Source organism: Actinia tenebrosa, unplaced genomic scaffold, assembly GCF_029948245.1.
Source record: "Actinia tenebrosa isolate PJP-AT-01 unplaced genomic scaffold, QUT_ActTen_1.0 PGA_scaffold12__29_contigs__length_12842862, whole genome shotgun sequence".
Classification (NCBI taxonomy): Eukaryota; Metazoa; Cnidaria; class Anthozoa; order Actiniaria; family Actiniidae; genus Actinia; species Actinia tenebrosa.
The window spans coordinates 2,907,066-2,924,939 of record NW_028292572.1 but is presented as its reverse complement, the minus strand read 5'-3'; the positions used below and the strand labels follow the sequence as shown (position 1 = coordinate 2,924,939).

Sequence of the window (17,874 nt, the reverse complement as noted above, 5' to 3'; positions counted from 1 at the left end):
AACATTGCCAGGATTCCAATTAACCATACAATAAACCATACCTTGGAAATCCAACTTTTACAGACCACCCCTCCCTTGGATTTTCCAAAGAACTCAAGATACCCCTCCCTTGGAAATCCAACGTTTTCAGACCACCCCTCCCTTGGATTTTCCAAAGAACTCAAGATACCCCTCCCTTGGAAATCCAACGTTTTCAGACCACCCCTCCCTTGGATTTTCCAAAGAACTCAAGATACCCCTCCCTTGGAAATCCAACTTTTACAGACCACCCCTCCCTTGGATTTTCCGAATGTCCTCAATAGGGGGTGTGCGGACTAAAAATGCAACTGCCCATTTTTTCTTACCCTTTTAATTTCTATTCGGAAGGAGTTCCAGGTAGGGTAAAAGTGACGAAAAGTTTTGGGAGCCCTGTGTTTGCGCCCGCGAAAGTACAGCGGCTTACCTGCGTGTAGTGACTTATTTTTAAAGGTTCTTGCGCATACGAAGGTTAGCTAACGTACCCGGCAGATATCAGAGAAGATGGTATGTATGTTAGAAAATCTGTCTCCATCCTAGTTGTTTCGAACTTGATTTATGTATACGCTAATATATTCCGTTGTTATTTCAAATTTATATCTTAACACTTGGCCTTCTATAGCGTAAACGTCATGTTAAAGAAATCCATGACCAGTTTCTTGTCATTTCATAGCAACCCGGAATAATTCTGCTAAAAGAGGGTACCGACTCCTCACAAGGGATACCTCAGCTCATAAGCAATATAAATGCCTGTCAGTTCATTGCAAATGCAGTCCGTACGACACTCGGCCCTCGAGGAATGGACAAACTTATGGTCGACAACAGAGGTGTGTACAAAACATGGGTGTGCTGTACGAATTTGACAACTTAGTCCACGTGTCTATAAATTTATCCTTAAAGATACCTTGTCTATCCTTTTCCTAGGGAAATCTACGATTTCAAATGATGGAGCTACCATAATCAATCTTTTAGATATAGTTCATCCTGCTGCTAAGACGCTTGTCGACATCGCTAAATCGCAAGATGCAGAAGTGAGTAAACTTGGTCACTATAATATAACTTTGTATAGATAAATTATGGTATTTACAAGTAAATGAATTGGAGATTTTGTCAGAAATCATACGAATGATGACAACCTTTTTTACAACATTATTTACATCTATCTTGAAATCTTTTTTTGATAAAGAAAAACTAGAGAATACTCCAGTTTCGAGTTCTCTTTGATCAGCATTAGCCTCAGTCATATGTTAGAATATTCAACCAAATCCTGTGGCATTTTAATCAACACATATTGTTACGTAGTAGATACAGTCAATTCAAAAAATGTTGTCGTCGACCAACCCAAGCCTACGCGCCTGGACTGAAAGGATCTCTGGGTGAAGCTGAGTTGACTCCAAAACTTTATCTGACTATTCATGCCTTGTTTGTTTACAGCACGAATCTTCGTAGGCGAGCGGGAAGTGTTGAAGGAGACATTTTTTTAATGCCTTCATATTATTTTTCCGACCTGTGAACTGAATCATAACTACTTTGTTTTTCTTTCCCTAAACCCAAAGACATGCATTTTATGGATTGTTTGTCACCATTATTATCTTATTACTAGCGGGAACAATTAATTCAGGACAAATATTTAACCGCTTCAATGATTTTTACCCATATTCCTTTCGGTCCAATCACGTCGGCTTGAGCCGGTCAACAACAACGTTTTTAGAATTCACTGTATGTTACTTACTATACAGTGGACCTTAATAAAAGAAAAGAACACATTTCACACAAACGATGCTAAGACTGAGGCGAACTCAAAATGGGAGTAATTATGTCACCTGTGTATCACATGAGTTTATTAATGCAATCGAAGGACGAATAATTGATTCCAACATGCTATCAGGAATATGTACTTATTGACTGAGTGGGAGGGCCGTACAGGAAAATATTTGGCTCGAAGTGATGCCGTACGGACCGAGCTCAGCGAGGGCCATACAAATGACCAAGAGCCAAATATTTTCCCGTACGGCCTGACCTAACTCAGTCAATAAGCATTTTATCATATGACCCTCACGAAAAAATCAATAAAAAAATAAAAGAAAGAAAAAATAGTAAATAAAAGCTAAAAAAGAGAAAGCGCGCGGATTCGAGCAGGGCCGGACGGGTTTTTCCGGCCCGCTTACGTCAACCCGTCCGGCCCCCATCACGTGACTTTTTCCAATGCTTTTATTAGAGCGCGCGAGCAGGGCCGTACGGGTCATATGATAAAACAAGTTTCCTAATTGAAAAATCCCCAATTTTAAGACTAAATCTGTTGTCCCAAAACTAAAATTATTGGACCACAAATCATCACAGTAAGGAGGATTAAAGAATATGTGAATTTACGCACTGCCTAAAAGCAGAGCTCTTTGTGTTGTTTTAGCTTGCACAAAATTCAGAAATAGTGTTACAGCTATAACTGTTGTATTGCGACCTACCGATTCATAACTTCAGTTGGAATTTGGTCTTTTCTGAACCCTCAGTCATCAATCGTGGGTTTGTGGAAATATTTAAGTCTTTGAACATGCCATCACATGTCAGCCATCAGGCATATTTTTTGAAAATCTAAATTTACTCAAGTATATTCCACGTACTTGCGATTGAGAGTCGTTTTCAAGTTTATAATGAAGTGACGGCTGATCAAGCAATTGAATACTAGTACAGATGAAGACACGAAGAATTATTTTCATCTAAGTGTTTGTTTTATGTCAAAGGTTGGTGATGGTACAACTTCAGTTGTTCTTCTGACTTGTGAGTTTTTAAAGCAAGTTAAACCATTCATAGAGGAAGGTGTCCATCCTCAGATTGTAGTGAAAAGTTACAGAAAGGCTGCTAACCTGGTAAGCTCGATTGATTACTTACAGACAGTATTTCCACCATTTCCTTAGGTGTAAGTTACAACCGGCCTCACTTTTACTACTTATTTAATGCTTGACTAATCATAAAAGGTTGAAATCAAAAACTCATAAATAAAGTCTTATCTATTTACATGTATCTATTTTTCTACTCTTGATGTATGAGCCTCAGTATGTTTTCACTCCAAGCTGCTTTCAAGACGAATAAACAAAAAAAAAAACAACAAACAAACGAAAACAAATAAGGAAATTTTACCAATAAATAGGCTTCCAAAGCTGTATTGAGCCTCTGATGCATAAAGGGTCGAGCCGTATTAAAAGACTTGCTAAGAAAAACTTTCCAAGATTGTAAAGCTGAACAGAGAAGATTCTTTTCAACTTTTAAGGTGGCTCCAAACCATTTTTGTTGTTGTCATCAACTTCATTGATTAACAGCATCCTTAAGAATTCTTAAGACTTACGAATTCCCTACGGGAATACAGTTCAATCCAACCAAGGTACTTTAATTATTCAGCATATTATTCGATGGTGTTTCCTATGATCCATCTAGAGGCATTTCTTTGAATGTTTTCCACCTTGTTCGATAGATATTTTTGGTGCAGGTTCCAAACAGGACAAGCATAATCAATATTAGATGAACCATGGTGATATATCCAGATAATATGGCCTCAGAACATTTACTAAATTTACTCTTCAATAATCCAAGTATCTTGTTGCCCTTTGCAGCTATTGTCAGAACATGTGATTTCAAAGACAAAATCAAATGACAAAATGACCCCAAGATGCTTGTGGGTGTAGACTTGAGTGTAGAATTAAAGTGCAACCAACCTTTTCTTCAATAATGCTTTCAGTACTGGTTCTACATAAACAGGTATCCCAGACCTCCTATATATCCTATATTTCCTATAATTTGTATAGGATCCTATATTTAAAGAAAATCTCCTGTATTTCCTATAAATAGGACGACTGCTGATTGATACATTTATATTTTACACTGTTTAGCATATTTGGCGAAGGAAATAAAATGGCCCCTTTTTTTTGGGTTGTTTTTTTTTTAATGGCTTTTTAGTTCTGCAAATCATTTGTTAGCTCCTATAAAGTGCATATATTTTTGGAAAAAAATCCTATATTTTCCTATATTTAGAACTTGCACAGCCTATATTTCCTATCAAATTTGTCTAAAATGTGGCTGGGATGCCTGCATAAAGTAAATGGCTGATTGTTAATATATATCTTGATTTGAGTGATGCTTTTTAACAAGTTATTGTGAGGGGTCTGAATATGCAAATGTTCACTCGCTCACTAAGATGTTAGCAGATCGATTACGAATGTTACAACGACACTAACAAGCACAAAGCTCTTATACAATAGAGATTACTTTGTTATTTATATGAGGAAACGAAATGCTGATGTTCCATGTGGGATATATTTCTATCACTTGTGGACGCCGTGGGGGCCCAGTGTGCATGCGCAAACTCGCACATAGTTTTATCTTCGAATTATTAGCGGAGCTCCCATGCGAGTGGAGCCCCATACTTAAGAAAAAATGGTAAACCATCGAGTTGATTTTTCATGGCTTGGCTGACGTCACTTCTGTCCGTCCGTCCATCCCTGTACACAACACAGGAAACCCGCTTGATGTCAAAGCAAAACTACTCACGAATGCGGCTCTCAAATGCACAGAAAAAAATGGCTTTAGGACAAGTCATAGACCAAAAACAATTTAAAAAAAACTTTCATGTAGTCAAAGATGATCAAGAAGTGTTCTTCAAGAATTCAGGTGTGTGTTTTTTAGCAAACAATCGTGTATATATATATATATATATTTTTTTTTTTGACAAGCATTTTTCTCGACGAATCGACAAATCAAAGACTTAATCTCTCAAAACTTTTTATATTTCTATCGATAAGTTTAATTTATTTTAATGCTGGAGGAATTATAACATGAAGAGCATATTACAACAAATATTCGTCCTTTATTTAGCTTTGTAAATCTTTAACAATTCGGTTGTTTTTAACCAGCTATCGTATGTTTTTCATTCAAGAAAAAGCTTTGTTCACCTCCTGTCGTTGGATCCAATCGGCAAAACAAAGAAGACTTTCATTCAATAATTTTATATCTTTCTACAGATAATTTATTTAATCATTAAATGAAATATAAATTTTTACCAAATATTCAACTGTTTATTAAGCTGTTCGAGCAAGTATGATTATAAAAATGAGCTTAAATTTGTGTTGTTGAAAGATGTTATCGTATAAAGACCTACTAGACTTTCACGTTAAACATTTACAAACGCCAATTTACTGCCAAAGAAATGAGACATTTTGTATTTTGCATTGCATTTTGCATTATTTTGTATTTTGTCTCAGTTGTTCTTGTCAACTCTTGAAATGAATGTAAGCTCTATTTTTGGAAAACTGTAAAAGACCTATTAAGTAAACCTCATTTTTTGCTCACCTTAACCAGTTTTCAAGTCTGTTTTTTGGTCTTGATTTGTCCTAAATATCCAGATTTTCGATTTCAATGAAAGACATCCAAGGTAAATTTCACTAAACTTGATATTGTATTGGATTATCTGTAGTTACCTTTTCATTTTTCTTTAAGTAAAAGAGATTCAAAGCCTAAAACTGTAGGCCTTGGAAAACTTTTTGTCGAAGAATCTTCCAAGAACAAAACTAGCCCCTGGGGGTGGTGGTAAGTTGTGTACGAAATTCCTAAGTGGGAGAGTATACTCTCGCAAAAAAAACAAAAAAACAAAAAACGATGTAGTGCATTTCGATTCAATTTCACTGCATGGTTTTTATTATGGGAGAAATTATCATCATTTCGAATAAAAAATTATTGAAGATTTTTTCCCCTATCCTATTTTCACCTTTCAGTTTGATTCAAATTGTTCTCCCTGTGACTTCCGTATCAGGAGCTCCGCTTTTAGGCAGTGCCTAAATATATATATTAATATTAAAAGAATCAAGGAAAGATGCAAGTTGAAGTAAAATTATAAAATTAACGCCTGAAGTAAAATTTCAATGAGTTAGACCTTTTTTCAGAGGTATTTTAAAAAGTAAACAAAAACGCTTATTAGGTACAACGTCAACATTTCAATTTCAGAAGACTCGTAGATCGAGCCGGTTATCGAAAAAAGCTATTTTAATTAGAACTCAAGAAGAGAGTCTGATTTCAAGCTCTGGAGGACTTTATTCTCCAAAGAGACAGCTGAAAGTCATGGCAGTATTCAGCAATAAAACCTCATAAACGCAATCGAGCGAAGTTTTAATATTACTGATCAACAGTTGTATTTACTAACTGTACTAAGTGACTTCTTAAAAATAATCAATGTAGATGTACGTAGATCGTAGAAAAAATAGCAAAAGACGAAAAAAAGAACAATTCCAATGGAGTTTTGAAGGAAGTTCGGCCAGTTTTGTCATTTGAATAATCCGTTCTGAATAAAAAGTAGATTGAGCGCCACGCATTACGAGATTACAAACAGCCGAAGCAATGCTCAGATTGTATGTTGAAATGTGCGAAGGTCTAACCAAAATTCGCTCCAATAAATAATCATTAATTTACTGACTTGGACGAAGACAAAATAAATAGCATTTCTAAACGAATTTCTATAAAATATTTGCTTAGTTCACCGTGTATAAATAAATAGTTTCATTTGGAACAACAAGTATCCACGAGTTTGCCAAAGGGCGTTTGATTTAAGTTATGTAGGTTTATACTTCCAATATGTTAATGACGGTGATGTCAGGTAAGGTATTTGAGGGTTTTTGTTGTAACTAGTAATACTAAGTGCTAGCCATTATGAGAAAACAAATTTAAAATAGCTTTCATGTAAACCATGAGTAAAATAATGATACTTTTTAATTACTGTTTGTGTGAACTAGTTCAATTTTTGCTGCAAGGCATCAGGGGAGCAGCAACACTAATCTTGCTCTTGTGGTCTTCCTGTGTTAGATGGTAGCTAAAATCTTGATTTGAGAAATTTCTTATTGGTTCGTGAAGATGATTTTCGTAGCCTTCAGTACTTTTGACCTGGGGTCATTAAAATAATCGTGCATTAGAACATGTGTGTTTCTTGAGGTGTTGCTGCTCAAGTTAATTCTGATTGCGTCGTTCACTCATTGAGGGAAGTATTTTCAATGGTGCTAGGACAGATGGATTATATATAGGTGTGTTTGCTTCACTTATTCATAGATACTAAAATTAATTCACTGATCAGTATCTTTGTTTCTAAATAGATACTAAATAGGGCTCACTTATCTTAGAAATAAACATCCTTTCCAGCCAACGGTCTTTCTGGTTTGAATCAGCTGTATGCTCTGAGTATTTACCGCTACACTATCCGTGCCAAGCAGTACCAGCGTCGCTTCGTTAGCGATTAATTTCTTTAAAAAGCTAATTAATTAATTAATTAATTTATAATAACTTTATTTGCCAACAAATAATAATAGAAAAAAGTTGCAAAAAGGGTACTGCCAGGGAAGAACTGAGTCCTCATATACGGCAGCCCCCACTACCTAATAACAATGAAATCTCTGGTAGAAAAGAAAAAAAAGAAATTACATATTATAAAAAAGATTAAGAAACTATAAAACATAGACCTAGTACGACCTTCAGAAAATACTAAGTAAACTTGTAATTTGACTTTAGAAAAGCCATTTATAAACTTGAATAATTGAACTAAGCTAAGAAAGTCATGACGAGAGTGAAGACTTAGGCCATCCTAGGTATTTCAAACTTTCATTGTACTCAATGGAACTGAAAAATCAAATTGACTTTCAGTTTAATAAAATAGACTGGGGTAGGAAAACAAGAGCGGTTCTTTTGTGCTCTCATCTGCTTCGTTTACAGAGTGATGTTAGATGTGACTTTGGCGAACGCAAAACAAAGCCCAAACCACGGTTTGTTCCTACTTTTCAATAACAATATGATTAAATTAATGCAATATTATGGTAATATCTATTTCGCGAGTTGATAACTAATGATTACAACTCGCAGCATTTTACTTTCTGTTAAAACGACTAGATATATATGTTTAACCAAGCCTTAATAGATGTCACACTTATTAGCATAATGGAAGCAGGAACCTTCATTACTTAGAAATGTTTCACTCAAATCAAGAAATAATTTACCATTCAACCATTTACTTTATGTAGACTGAAAGTATTGTTGAAGGGTGCATGTGTTCTTTGGTGATGTATGAACACTGTATTCACCTTAGTTCTTGTGATTCTCATGCTCTCGCATTCCAGATAAACTCATTTGAACAGGGTAAGAGATCTCATTCAGGAAAGCTTGTATAATAAGGTGTCATCAGCAAACATGTCACTGAAGCAAGAAAGATTTTCTGGTATATCATTCACATAGAGTAAAAATAGGAGTAATCCAGATACTCTTCTGAGGTACTCCAGATAACACCTTGGCCCAGTCTGAGTTACAACCATGTACTGTATTACTACAATCTGGCGTCTATCAGCTAAGAAATCACTTGACAATTTCATGATCTGATCTCCAATTCCATATTGTTGAATCTTATGATATTATATTAGTCGGTTATAGGGAACAGATTCAAATGCTTACTGAAAGTCTAAGAATACTACATCAGTGGTTTTACCATTTATCCATTATCCATTCTGGGTGTTAAGTAATTGGATAAGTTGGGATTTGCATGAAAGACCAGATGGGAAGCCATATTGGTGGATGCATGCAATATGAGTAACAACTAGCTTTTGCAATATTTTGACCAGAAGCCATGTCAAAGAAATAGATTGATGATTTGACACAAGTTTCTTTTCACCTTTCTTGAAAACAGGCCTGATGTTAGCAGATTTCCATACACTGGGTAGTTTTCCTAACTCGAGAGAGAGAAAGGTTAAACATGTTTGAGATTAAAGAAACAATGGAAGACACAGCTTCTTTTGACATAGTGCAGTCAGGCCATCAGGGCCACAAGCCTTGTGCAAATAAAATCTGTAATGCATTCATCAGCATATGTGATGATGAGATTGGTTATCCACAACCAAGTCCAGTTAAGTTGCAAATACTGACACGAAAAATTTGTTGAAGAGTTGGGATTTTTCCCTCGGAAGTGATGCCTCATCATCACCAAACTTTACAACTGAAGGGATGGATGTATTTTTTTTAGACTTGTTAACAAGCAAAAGCGTTTAAGATTTTTGGAGTTAATCTCAATACAATTCTTTATTCATTCCCTGATTATAGACCAATCTGGTCTGAAAGCTTAGATTAAAATCTACTCATTTGCATTCAGACCTCTCACAATGACTCGTTGCTATGCTTCGCATATCCACTAGTTAAAAAGCGTGGCTTGTACTCAAGGAAGCACTGAAGTATGTTGTATGTTTTCAGTTAGTCCTTATTGATCAACAAAGCTATTCATTTCTAGTTGTCACCTATATATAAAATGTACATTTTGAGCTTTACTGACCAGTATGAGAAGTATGAGTAAAACTTTTGTAATTTTTTGACGACAGGCCATTAAGAGAATAAAAGAATTAGCTGTTCCTGTTAAAAAGGATGATCCAGAGTAAGTGCTTGTAAAAAGTGGTTCTTGAGTTGTTAATTGTGCTTTTTTATATAAAATTAATACTGTTCCATCCTTGCCTAGCTAATTAAATGTGTTTTCTTTCTCTCAGGGAAATGAGAAAGCTGCTTGAAAGGTGTGCTGCTACAGCAATGAGTTCTAAACTGATTGCATCCTATAAAGAGTTCTTTGCTAAAATGGTAGTTGATGCTGTACTTCATCTAGATGAGCTTCTTCCCCTGAACATGATAGGTATCAAAATGGTTTCAGGAGGTGCCCTAGAAGATTCCATGCTGATAAAGGGCGTAGCTTTCAAGAAAACATTCTCTTACGCTGGTTTTGAAATGCAGCCTAAGAAGTACAAAGATTGCAAGATTGCAATGTTAAATGTAGAACTTGAGTTAAAAGCTGAGAAAGAAAATGCTGAAGTTAGACTTGATAATGTTGAGGTAGGTTAACTCTGACTTAGTTAGCTATAACAGATCAAGTTGAAATCCAGACTGTTACTACAGCCACCCTTTTTCCCCTACTCTAAACAAGACTCGGTGTTGCTTTTTCTTAATAGTACAAGAGGACAAGTATTAATTTAATACTTTAATAATTTGATTTAAAAATGATAATGTGTGTTCAAACTGGTTGAAAAATTATAGAGTTTTAAAGAAGTTGAGGGTCTATGCAATTCGTTTGCTATTTTTTAAGCACTTATCGCCCACATTTTTGACTTATAAGTTAGGATCATTCGTTTGCATAACCATTTACATTTTTTGTCATGAAAATTGTTTTATTTTGAAGTTCTTTTTATTTTTGGTGATAGTCAGACACTAAGGGTTTCCAATACTTTTGATTTATGAAATGTAAGTGTCTTAGTTTACATGATCATTAAAGTGCTTATAAGCCTTTGCACAATATTTTCAGAATTGATTCTTTAAATAGTGGATAGTTGATTGTGAAAATATTTCGTCATTTGAATGTCAGGTCTTTAAGATACGAAGGTTTATATTCCCAATATGTTAATGATATGACGTAACATAAGGGATCATTTAATATACAACACTGCACTCATTCTGGAATACAGTATTTTAAAAGCATCACCCTTTTACTCGTGACTCACGTAAAGGTTCTTACAAAATTGTTTTCAAAAAATGTCCAGCATTCAATATTAAAAGTTGCCACAAAAGAACTCAAATCCCTTATGTTACGTCATAGTCATTAACATATTGGAAATATAAACCTTCGTATCTCAAAGACCCGACATTCAAATGACGAAATATTTTCATAATCAACTATTCACTATTTAAAGAATCAATTCTGAAAATATTGTGCAAAGGCTTATAAGCACTTTAACTATAAGCCATAAGATGAAGATAACATAGCAGGCTATTCAAAAAGGAAATATAAAATCCACCTACCATGGCGGTACTAATGGAATTTGTTAAACCCTTCTTCAAGTACCAGATTATGATATCAAGGATATGATTTCTCTGCTTGATGTCTTTCCAGGAATACCAAAATATTGTTGATGCTGAGTGGGACATCTTGTATGACAAACTGGAGAAAGTGGTCAAAAGTGGAGCAAAAGTGGTTTTGTCAAAGTTGCCAATTGGGGATGTGGCTACCCAGTACTTTGCTGACAGGTAACATTTTTTTATTCCCTTATTGAGCCAAATTGGCTTTAACTATACCAAAGATCGTTCTTTTAATGGATACACCATCAACACATTTGATTAATGATGCTGCTGGGGAAAATAGGCCTAGAAAACATACTGGGACATGCAAGTGCATCATAAACAGTTTTTTATTTCCAAGTCCTATCATATCATATTCATTAATAATTCATCAGGGTGAGACCCAATGTTCATAAACTTTAGTCTGTTGAAGTAGGAGTTCTGGGATTGCTTTATTCTGTTTAGTGGTATGAGCATGTGGATATTGCAGCTGTTACGTGTGGTGCGAGATACAGGCTTAGGTTTCACATAGTCCATAATAGGGAAGTCGTGGAAGCCAACGTAGATTTCAGTATATTTCTGAGAGTATTTTATGAATGAATGTCATTCAAACTTTGCATTATACTTGTATTCAAAATATGACAAGTGTTGACGGTCCATTGGGTGTCAGTCTGGCTATTGTTGACCAACACCTGTTGGCTGTTCATAAATACACCTTTTGCTGTTCATTACGAGAAAGCACGCACTAATTTAAGCTAAACGTCAGTCAATAAACCGTAAATACAATCATTTGCACCATATCCATACCCATTTGCGTGATGTGAATATTTAATAGCAAAATTGAAATATTCATAAACATTAATTTACGTTCTTAGCAATTCATTTTGGTCCGAAGACAAACGATTTCGAAAAATAAACTTACATTAGCATGAATGTTGGTACCAATAAGTTCAAAGGAATATTCATTAAAAACAAACATTCAATGCAATGAATGTGATATGTAATAACATTTTTGTACACTAATTGTCAACTAATAAGATGAATAGACAGTCATTACAGTGATCCTCACAACTATTAGTGTTTTTGTATTGACAATGGACCTTTATCACACGACGGCCATGTTTATTCTCATGAGAACAAAAACCTTCGTTTCACACGCATAAATTAATTCTCAAGCGCTTGAATTTAAGGCTACACGTGGTGGAATGTATTGTTCAATCCAACATGGCTGCCGCGTGAATAAGCCTCATAGAACCCAGGCCCGTAGCTAGGGGGGTGCAGGGGGTGCGTTCGCACCCCCCCCCCTTCCCCCACGCGAGCTAGTGGTTCGCTTTTTAAGCAAGTGAGATTTTGGCTGGTATGATATTTTCACGTAAAACTAAGTAAAAAAAATCAATTTTACTTTAATAATTTATCTATACCTATGCGTCCTACGGGACTTTTAAAAAATAAAGTATATGGTTGGTCCACTTTTTGTAAATTAGCCCCCTCCCAACAAAAATCCTAGCTACGGGCCTGGAACCATTGACAACTTCATTTAGCAAAAATAAAAGTTCAATTTAATATTACAGAATATGCCCGATTATAGTGAAATACGCTGATGTAACCTCTTTTATGAAGACTTCAAAAGGGTCATGCAATGCTCATTTGTTAAAATAAGCAACGAAATGGTATAAAATGGAATATTCTTTAAATCATAATGGTATCAACATTCATGCTAATGTAAGTTTATCTTTTTGAAATTGTTTGTCTTTGGATGTAAATGAATGCCCATGAACGTAAGTGAATGTTTATGAATATTTCAATTTCGTTATTGAATATTCGCAGCACGCAGTTGGTTATGGATATAGTGCAAATGATTGTATTTACGGTTTATTGACTGACGTTTAGCACAAATGATTGCGTGCTTTCTCGTAATGAACAGCAAAAGGTGTAATTTGAAAACTGCTATGATTATTATCATCTTAGCAATTTAACTTGATAGTTACATGCCTTTTCATATTTCTGCTGCTAGAGACATGTTCTGTGCTGGTCGTGTTGTGGAGGAAGATCTCATGCGTACAATGAAGGCCTGCGGAGGAGCAATACAGACCTCAGTAAATGGTCTTACAGATGATGTACTTGGGCGTTGTGAACTTTTTGAAGAGAGACAGATTGGAGGAGAAAGGTACTGTTGGGCGTAGACCAGTTGTAAAATGGGTTCGTTCCTTTTTTCACAAATTTCCCTTTTTGTCCAGAGTATTTGCACGCCTATTTTGCATAAAATTCTGCTGGACATCATGAGCGGTATAAAAGCACACTCATTTCTCCGAAATCATGGCTTTTTCGTGTATTCAGAAGGCTAACTTCATATTCGATTTTATACAAGATATATTTACTGGGTTGCCTGTGGCAGCCCAGTCGTAAAATGCCTTTGGTTTTTTTGTCGTCTCCTCACGAAAAGTGCATTCTTGCGCAAGAGTACCCATATATGGATTTGAATGACGTATTCCTAGGATGGATGGGTGGGTGGCTGGGTGGATGGATGGATGGATGGATAAACGGATAAACTCCTAAGTGCTTTTTTCTCTAGGTACAACATTTTTAGTGGATGTCCAGAAGCAAAAACCTGTACAATAATTCTAAGAGGCGGAGCAGAACAGTTTATGGCAGAAACTGAACGCTCATTACATGACGCTATCATGATTGTAAGAAGAGCCATCAAAAATGACTCTGTGGTTGCTGGTGGTGGTGCTATTGAAATGGAGTTAAGTAAATACCTAAGAGACTACTCGAGAACGATTGCTGGCAAGGAACAGCTTCTGATTGGTGCCATGGCCAAAGCATTTGAAATTATACCCAGACAGTTGTGTGACAATGCTGGGTTTGATGCAACCAATGTGTTAAATAAACTAAGACAAAAGCACTTCCAAGGTAACTACTGAATTAGACCTGCATTTAAACGGTACCGGACGAATTTTTAACTGTCAACTGGTCTCTGTAATTTTATATGTATAAAAAGTATGTTCTGTTTAAACGGAACCGTACCACTATGATATAATGTTAGTGATTTTCCATCTGATAATGAGCAAAGCATACTGCTTACGGCTTGCCATACGAAAAGTCAACTGGGGAAGGTGTCCATACGGTACCGATCAATTTTTATTTTTATTTTTTATTCCCAAATTTGCACGGCTAGGCGTACGAAACGAAATCGTGAACGAAATCCCTAAACGTATAACTTTTTTACCGGTTACAAATTCGTCCACTTACGTATAAAAGCGCTTTTATTTAGTTATTTCAGATATAACCTTCGTTTTGCCACCCAAAACTTGCATATGGACGCATTTCGCGAAAGTCTTTCGACAGCAGCGTGAAGAAGTGAACGTGACATAGACAATTTTTTGTAAAAAACCTACTAAAGTACGCAAGCGCCGTCGTCTTATGCATTCCATTTTTGGCGAAATCAGACGTTTGTTTAAGGTGGCTGCCTACTTTTGGAAATTGATTTAAGCTTTTTCTAAAACTTCGAAAAAAAATTAAGATTAATAAAATAATAGTTATTTGCAGACTATATGATTGCACGAACGAAGGCTAGTCAATCCTTCTACAATAATACATGGATATTTTTGACAAAAAGACAGAGAGACACATTGATTTGTCATATTTTGTAGTTTCGGTGCTCTTAAAAAATCTCATAAAGTCGAACAAAAATCCCTACAAAAATCTATTTTTTCACGTGTTCCTGATTTAAACTTTTCCTAAAATAATGATATAACCTAGATTTTTAGGAGTTTTTTCGAATGAGCTATCAAAAAATATAGAGTCCCGTGCAAAATTTGAGGGTTTTGCCCTGTTGAAGCTCAAAACGCGTATGGTTCTTCAATAAAATCTTGTAGATTTTTCAGCAGTTTTTGAGCGAATCGAACGTTCAAAAATAGGCAGCCACCTTAAACGCCTTCAAGTTAACAATTTCGACAATTTCTATGGAAGCGTTTAGGAATAATTCCCATCGGAACTTTTTGGCAGCAAAATTGATGTAATACGTGAGGTACTGGAATGCACGACTCTGGAAATATTCTGAACAATAGAAAGGCGTAACGAAAGAAACAAAGTGCGAATGAAGGAAGCCGCTGTCATTTAGAATAAGCCTACGTCGAGATGACGTTTTACCCCGTATCTAGACCGTAATCCTTTTCACACTGCTTTTGTTCTTTAAGGTATTAGGATACGAAAAACGACGAATTGCTCGAAAAAAAATTTTTTTTTTAAATTTCGTAATTTTAAACTTTTATCTTTCATATGTTTGTGAAACTTCTTGCAATTTTTGATTGGAAAAGCCAAAATTTTGAGAAAAATCGAAATCGTGACTTTATCAAGACCGGAAATGTACCGTCGCTTAATATATGCACATCTGTCATGCTCCTTTGTCATTGTAAAAAGATCCTACATTGCGATCGTCCAGAACACCAGATAATTTGACAAGTGATGACAAAATGGAAGGCTCAAGGTGTTTTGGCCAACACCATCGTGGCTCCCTGCAGCTTCCGGCTCCAAACAAAGAAATGTGTTTTTCTCGAATCTTTTTTCCCGCTGAAACCTCAACTTCAAAAAGCTAAAAGGCCCTTGGATTTCATTCAATTTTTTTAAAATTTGGAGAGTTTATAAAATAACTCATGATCCAAAAAAGGGTGTCTCCGAATTTTGAAATTTAATTTCTTTCCAAAGTTATGACGCTTTTTTACTCTAAACAACACTCCAAAAGCGATCGCTGAACTTTGATCAAAAATAGCGAGAGATAGAAAACAGATATCAAAAATCTGGGACACCCTTTTTGAGCTTATTATCTCCTGAGTATGTTAAGCCATTTTTCGCAAACATAGCTTAAAATGTACGTGTCCGTTAACGTTTTCACTGAGGCATAGTCAAATTTCGCTTCGAGGGCAATAATGTGAACAACAATTAAAAAAATCGTATTTTGAAAATTTCTTTATAAACTATATTTACTCAGCTTTCAGAAAATGTATACTTTGTTTGTGTTATACTATAAAGCCAGCGCGTTATTTAAGTTTGCGCGCATAGTGGTCGTAAACATATCCTAATACCTTAATTATGACTTTAATTATGACTTTAATTATGTCTTTTACTCCGACGAAGGACTAGCGTCCGAAACGTCAGTAAGTTTTTTCATCTTTTCACGGTGTATAATTTACCTTTTCATCATTACTGTTTTATTATGACTATTGTTCCTTTATGAAATAACTGTTATAAATCTCGCGTTCTGATTGGTTGGGAGTGCGTGCTTTATGAGAGCACATTGCACACGTGCGCGCACTTTCAGTTTCGTCATTTCTATCAAAAAAAAAAAAAACGGTTATTGAAATTTGTATTTTATAAAAGAAACAAAAAAAATTGCTTGCTGTGCTGTGTTTAGTTATAAAGCACACGGGGATTGGCAGAACACTCGAGAAGTGTCGAGTAGCACTCCGCTACGCGTCGTGCTTCTCCTAACACTTCTCTCGTGTTCTGCCAATCCCCGCGTGCTCTATAACTGCACACAGCACGCGCGCGCGTTTTCTATTTCTTCAGTACTCTTTTAGGAATCAAACATTTTAACATGAAACAATTTTAAAAACTATTATGGCATAGAGTCGGCGGTAAAACGTCATCTTGCTTCAGGCTTATTGGGATACAATTGTTTACGGAATTGAGATTATTATTAGACAGTGAAATTTTTAACAAGAGACCAAAAGGCACAATAGACCTCTTCGGCTTGGGGCATGTTTTCCCATTTCAGACCACGTGTCATTCCCTTGAGAATAAGATTCTTTGTTTTAGGTGTATCCATGTGTCTTCTCATGTGCAACTGAGCGCAAACCTTAAACAAAGAAAGGATACTCTAGGGAATGACATGTGGGCTGAAATGGGAAAACATTACTTCAGAGCCGAGGAGGTCTACTTTACCATCTTGGCTAGAAATCATTTTTCTTGAAATCGAATAAAGGGATTTCTTTTCATTTCTCGGAAAAAACTAGTGAATGGTGGCACAACACTGCAAGCCCCAACAAAGCTTTTCCCAAGTCCAGTAAGGTAAAAGGTTTCGGTCACATGAACTAATTGCTTTGGATTGTTTACATATTTGCTGCCAAAATGTTTTGTGCCTTTGCTTTTTCTGTTTCAAAAATACTCATTTCCCTTGACCTGAATGCCAGCTCTAGTAGGAGATTCCGGCATTATCTCAGTGAAAAGATAATTTAATACAAGTTTTATCTTACACTTTGAGGACTCTTCCATGATTTAAGATGAAACTTTTTGGTCGGCAGGTGGATTGTGGTATGGTGTGGATATCAACAGGGAAGACATAGCTGACAACTTTGAGGCCTGTGTTTGGGAACCAGCAGTGGTTAGAATCAACGCAATAACAGCTGCTTGTGAAGCCGCTTGCCTTATTTTATCTGTTGATGAAACAGTAAAGAACCCAAAGTCAAGTGATGCAGCTGGAGCAGGGGCAATGCCAGGAATAGGTCGAGGCAGAGGACGTGGTCGTCCCAGATAAATGAAAACAGTCTTTTGTAGACTAGTATTACTGATTGGATTGGACCTGTTAGTTTTTTCGCAAAGTAAAACAAACGTATAGTTATGCGCTTGATAACTGTTACTGGAAGGCTGTGCTTAGCTCCTGGGTAAACTAGGAAACATGTTAACCGCGTGCATCCTTTCCTGATGTTTTCATGGTTAGTCACATGCAAAACATTGCTACGTGCAGATAATTCTTTTTCCAAATGCAAAATTTTTCTGTTGAAAGTCTTTCTGCTGTGCTGTGCTGTGCATGAAATGTTTCTGAGAAACATTTCATGCTTCCAAGACGCATAGCATGGAAACTTAACAAATTGACATCAGTTTCTGGAAACATGCTTCTTTGTTTAGCCTGGGCCTATATTAGTGTGTTAAAGCAACGAAGTAGTGTGAAAATAAAATTCAACCAAACCATTGATTATTGGAGTT

The 17,874-nt window shown here is 35.9% G+C and overlaps 1 protein-coding gene across 1 annotated transcript; it reads left to right on the top strand.

The window, feature by feature from the left end:
* The first annotated feature begins 457 nt into the window (after positions 1-457).
* Positions 458-17,861, top strand: LOC116302200 (T-complex protein 1 subunit eta). The gene is made up of 10 exons (XM_031711431.2): positions 458-522; positions 689-842; positions 940-1,046; positions 2,754-2,879; positions 9,396-9,448; positions 9,558-9,894; positions 10,946-11,079; positions 12,905-13,057; positions 13,463-13,803; positions 17,193-17,861. Exons 1-10 carry the CDS (start codon positions 520-522, stop codon positions 17,423-17,425), a joined length of 1,641 nt encoding a protein of 546 aa, XP_031567291.1. The 5' UTR covers positions 458-519; the 3' UTR covers positions 17,426-17,861.
* Positions 17,862-17,874: the final 13 nt, after the last annotated feature.

Bases quoted from the DNA above. Each gene is read 5' to 3' on its own strand.
- LOC116302200 (XM_031711431.2), top strand. The intron at 843-939 runs GTGTGTACAAAA...TCCTTTTCCTAG, and splicing joins ACTTATGGTCGACAACAGAG to GGAAATCTACGATTTCAAAT. The intron at 1,047-2,753 runs GTGAGTAAACTT...TTTATGTCAAAG, and splicing joins CTAAATCGCAAGATGCAGAA to GTTGGTGATGGTACAACTTC.